Here is a 5952-nt window from a genome sequence, read left to right on the forward strand (position 1 = left end):
TCTGCACGGCACTGGAAACTGGTCCACTGTAAAACCTGACCTCGCGCAATGCGACGGGCATGGCGGTGTGATAAAAACGGACAAAAACTTTCGCAAGGAAAGAAATATGTAAATAGAATTTTATCGCACCTATTTTATATCGCCAAATTCAACTGCTTTTGCCTTTATTAATCAATACAATTAATTTTATTTAAATTTTTGTATCCTCTTGTATCCTCACAGTAAGCCCATGTATCTTAAAAACAAATGACGAAAGGCATGTGGTCTTATTCGTTTAAGTTTGATCAGCACCTATAATCATGGTACCGTTTTCCAAAACTCCCTGTTAACATAACTAAGCAAAAGTATGAAATAACTAAACATGTGACCCTACTTTCACTTTAAGCGTAGCTTTGGGTTTAGAACTGCGCAGGCAAGTATCGAAGTAAGACGGAGCATGTGTGGGGACCTTAAGGGGTAAGCTGGACTTTGAATATATCTTACTAGATGACGGTAACGTGATTAGTGAAATTTATGTCAGCATAGTAACAGAAACGGAATAAGGGTATTATAATACATTAGTACGGATTTTGTAATTGTAATTTTTGTGTTTTGTCATTTTCTTTTTAACAAAAGCACTCGCCATCCTCGTCTCACTACTGAGAGCGTTTCCATACCCATCTGATTGTCTTTATAAGCTTATCTTATATGTCATACGTACCAATATTGTCAGAAATTATAACGTTTGTGTTTGCTACTGAACAGAATAAATATCTACATTTTTCACCGTTCCTAAGATATCCAGTAAGCTTGCATCGAACATAAATTGACTCAATATGAACCGACACTGATTACAGATGATTTATCTTTTGGGTATGTTCCACTTGAAATTGTGTATAAAGTAGTTAAAAAAATACTCAACAGTACAATATAAATCTAAAAATACCTTAAACGGTTAATTGATGAAACATGTTATATTTAAAATACAAGTACGGATGTCAATTAAAAATAAAAATGTATTTTATAGATACTACTATACCTAGTCAACGTTACGATTTGTTTTAACTCGCTTCCAAACTGAGATTGCTTTCAATATTTAAAAAACGATAATCCCTGTATTATTTTTCAAGTTAATTATCCCAATAGACCATTATAGCAGTGACGTCACATACGCCAAATAATAGGCAACCCCATAGTACACATTGTCATGAAGGATTTCTCAGTATTTTTACTAGATCGATTTTCGACCTTATGTACTTTACACATAAGTGTCAAAAAAATGGCTTCTTTGTCATGGCCATAAATATCGTGATATTCTAGCAATATTAGAAATATTTAAGAAGCTTCAAACCCCAAGTGACGAACTAATAGAATTATAGAATTATAGAATTTATGTATTTAAATTTATAGAACAATATTAACTTTTATAGTAACTAATAAATTAAGATTATATCTATATCTATATTACTGAACATGCGCATTAAAGATAATTTCATGTAAGCGTAGTAGCTTCGCAACAGGATATCATTCAAGAAAAGTTTGGTTGTGGTTAAGATTACGTCTATAATAAACCACTTGAAGAAAAAAACACTCGATAAACACACGGACACAGCACAGCACCAAGAAAAACAATAAAAATACTCAGTAGAACTAGAAAATGCGTATGAGGCTATTCTTCCCGAGCATGCTTATTAGGAATAGGCTAATGTTAAATTTTTACTTTATTTAAATTTAAAAATATTCTTTTATATCGTTTTTTGTAAGTTTTAAGCACATTATTTTACCAAACACTTGTTGGTTGTTCTTAAATACTTCCAAATCCTTGTAAAAATAAATTAATTTGAAGTTGTTCATGTAGTATCTACCTATGTAAATACTACACAAGAGTCAGATTCGGTCTGTACAATTTGTTACGGGTTGCCTAAATATGTGACGTCACACTAAAAGAGTATTAAAATAAACAATAAACACAGAACAGTTGATAATACATGTTAAAAAATGAATTTCGACACACAACAAATGAAAATCGCTTAACAACATTTGGGTTTTTTCCTCTCATCCTGTATACAACAAGAGAATCCTAAATATTTTTAGTTATCCTTACACCTAACACTTGCTTTAACACTAGCTGAGATATACAGGGTGTTTTGAAATATAACGGCGCAATCAACGAATTTATTTATTTTAGTCGTAGATTGAGCTCGGTAACCTTTTCTACCTTACATTTTTTATTGCAGAGATGTTTCCCCACGGTTACCCAAGCCAACTTCAGCAAACGGGAACAGAGACAGCAATGTTTTTAAATTTTCTTAGAATTTCTCTAGAATCTTAAGTCCCTTACTGCGTACATATTTATATACTTAGGTTCTAGTATTTTATCAAACGGTGATTTATACGGTATTCATTATCTCTTTAATTGTCGTTGCAATTGATTTGATTAAAAAAATACCATGTTAGTCATCTCTATTTTAATACTTGTTACGTTTTTAATAGTTTTATACACTTAGGAACGTAGGTTATTTATCCGTAAATTATATTTTTAAGATTTGTAAAGAACGTTTGCAATTTTAAGGGAGTGATAATAAATGTTTTTATAAAACGCGGTGTTTTTTTTTCTGTGTAATCTTCCCCGGCAATTATCTAAACACTCCAGGACGTCAGCTTGGGTAAATATTTTTGACAGGCGTGACATTTATATCAAAGCAGTACACTTAGAGGTATACTCACAACGACACAGTTATGAAGAAATAACGGCGGTCCCATTTTTTTTGTAAAACTTGATTCGAAAATAAGATATCGACGACCGCCAAAAGACAAAACAAGATAATTAACTTATTTCTATGGTTGGTAGGTGTATTTCAGATCAAAGTGCCGCATTGAGAGTACCTACTCTAATATTTTTAACTTCAACTATAAATTATTGGTATACATACTTAACAATTTTATCGGCGCCTATTTTCGATTTTATAAAAGATAAAATCACTGAAAAATTTAATGTAATAGGTACATATTTTCGAGATTTTTTTAGTTTAAGAGAAATCAAAGCTACCCGTATATCTAAACTTGATTACTATCGAAATAAATTAAATAGACCTCAAAAAAATATGAAATTTGGGCTATATATGGCCTTACTATTACTCTATGGTGTGTTAAAATTTCAGTTAGTTTCGTTATCCCATTTTTTCGTTATTAACGAAAATGTTGAAAAAATCACGGCTTTCTGCCTACAAAATTGATACCTCTCACTTTAACTCGTCGTAATTTTTTTTGTTACCTAATTTATAAAAAAATTAGAAATTTTTACTGACGATAAGTCGAACTATTGTCTTTAGTACTGTGAAGGTCATTTGTCTCAAAAGCTTTTCTTTTTTTACTTTTGCAGAACATGTATTCTTTAAAAAAAGAAAAAAACTGGATGTAAACAACAATCTGAAAAAATTTGTTAAAATAATACAGTTGGCTATACTGTTTTTAAGAATATCGTATTTATAACTGTATTATTTTAATACATTTTTTCAGATTGTTGTTTACAGTTATTTCTGTCAGTTTTTTTCTTTTTTTAAGAAATGCAATATTTACGGAGATAGCACTCCCTTTTGTTTTGCTTAAAAATAAAAAAAAGAAGAGCTTTTGAAACAAATTATCTTCACAGTACTAAAGACAATAGTTCGACTTATCGTCAGTAAAAATTTGGAATTTTTTTAGCAATTAACAAAAAAATTACGACGACTTAAAGTGAGAGGTATCAATTTTGTAGGCAGATTTTTTCAACATTTTCATTAATAACTAAAAAATGGTATAACGAAACTAACTGAAATAGCACACAATAGAGTAATAGTGAGGCTATACAGGGTCGGGAAGTCCCCATGGTTCATCGGCTGTTACGTGAGAGCGATAAAGTAAGTCGTAGAAATCCGTGCGATAGAGAAAGATGGCTATAATGAAGGCGTCTAATAGTTACCGCCCATTTCGCCCTTCCACAAATAAGAAGTGGATTTTTTTTAATAAATTACCTAAGTAAGCAAATACTGTTAAAGAGAGAAAAAATGCATTATCTGAATATATTGACACTCACAAATTGTCTCATAAACAAAAACAGAACCTGATAAATCGTCAGTTTTCAATTATGTTTAGGTTTAGGTGTAATATCTTTCTAAGTAAGTATATAACTTTGTATCATGCGATTGCGATGTTATTCTATAGGTTTTTTCAAAACAGTCAAAATCACAAATAACAATGTAAAAGGAATACAATACATTTATGTACTTACAGGAAAACGCCAATTAACAAAGTCAAATTCAAATGCGATTTGAGGATATCTCCGAAATTTCTGTCCAATCAGAAATTTAATACTTTATTTGTTTTTGAGTTAAAATTAGTATTAAAAAACAATTACTAATACAAAAAACAGGCATTTAAATTTCGATTCAAGTCATCTCATAAACAAAGAAGAAATATATTAATATTTTAAGCTTAGATATAGGGCAAATCATATAATTTATTATTAATTTTTGGAAAAGTATACCTATACATACTTACAATATGACCCTTTTTAAATAAAAAACCCTTTGTAAAGGAACTCTTTTTCCTACTCACACACAATTAAAAACCTGTGACAGGCACTTACCTGTCACAGCCAACCTAAAATGTGCGAAACAAATGGAAACATCATTTTAAGAAAAGGGAAATGTTTATTTGTAAATAAAATGAAAACCACTGGTTTTAGGTATAGGGAAACTTTAACAAAGTTACACTAAATTTTAGTACAGAATGCGAATGCGTTAAAAAAATTAGGGGTTTCCATTTAAAAATTTCGAGTTTTCGACATTTTCTGAGGTTCATATTCGATATATATTTTTTGGCCACCCTGTATAAAAACTGGAAAATTTTCATGTCAAATTCGATAAATTAGGTCTTCCTCTACAAAATGTCTAATTTGCACAAAAAAATAAACTGTTTCCGGGAAAATCAAATTTTGCTGAGTCAGCATCTGTCAATTTTTGCTTAAAAATCAAAATATCTTGGAAACGGTCAATCCTAAGTATGGAGTGTGCTATACGTTTTCAACTTAAAAATAGATGCTCTTTCCAAAAATGCAATAATATACAGGGGGTTCCAATTAAAATAAGAAAGTTAGTATCGACTGTCGGTATAGGTGTAGATGGATTACCTTCATACTTTTTTAAAGCGTACGCTGACGTTATTGCATTACCATTGCCATTACCTTTCCTCCAGAAGTCTGTAAGATAGGGCGAATAACGCCTGTACACAAGTCAGGAAACACTAGTCTGATTACAAACTACCTTCAATATTCAAAATATTTGAACGGATAATATATAATAGGATATATAGACATGTGACACAAATATTGTCAGAAGAACAACATGGCTTTTTAAAGAAAAGATCTACCGCTACTAAATTATGACGTTCAGTGCCTACATTACAGAAAATTTATATAATTCCCAGATTGATACTGTTTATACTAACTTGGCGAAGACCTTTGACAGAGTCAACCATAACATTCTATTATGGAAATTGAACTCTTATTCTTTTAGCGTAGATTTGATACAGTTTATTAGAACTTATCTGACTGATCGGATAAACTTTGTGAAATTTAACAGTGCAGAATCTGAAACTTTTGTGTCAACTTCCGGTGTACCTCAAGGGTCCATATTGGGACCATTGCTTTTTATCTTATTTATAAATGACATCTCTGATTATATAAAGCATGCAAAGTTCTTACTCTATGCAGATGACTTGAAGATGTACCTTAACATAACATGTTGGGATGATGTTGCAAAATTGCAAAGTGATGTCACAGCTGTTTCTGAGTTTTGTAAAGATAACGACCTAGCTTTAAATGAGGCAAAATGTAAACTGGTATCATATACACGGAAGAAATACCCTATATTGGGAGAATATATGGTGAATGGTGTTGAGATAGAGCCTCTAAATAGAATCAGGGACCTAGGT

General features: G+C 31.1%; 1 protein-coding gene across 1 annotated transcript in view; it reads left to right on the forward strand.

The window, feature by feature from the left end:
* LOC108917191 overlaps positions 1-2578 on the forward strand; it is a 13820-nt gene extending 11242 nt beyond the window's left edge. Inside the window, exon 4 of the mRNA XM_023455661.1 lies at positions 2217-2578. Within this exon, the coding sequence (XP_023311429.1) occupies positions 2217-2292 (76 nt within the window). The 3' untranslated portion in view covers positions 2293-2578. The remainder of the gene's footprint in view (positions 1-2216) is intronic.
* The last annotated feature ends 3374 nt before the right edge of the window (positions 2579-5952 follow it).

The sequence above is a fragment of the Anoplophora glabripennis genome, unplaced genomic scaffold, assembly GCF_000390285.2.
Source record: "Anoplophora glabripennis isolate ALB-LARVAE unplaced genomic scaffold, Agla_2.0 scaffold41, whole genome shotgun sequence".
NCBI lineage: Eukaryota > Metazoa > Arthropoda > Insecta > Coleoptera > Cerambycidae > Anoplophora > Anoplophora glabripennis.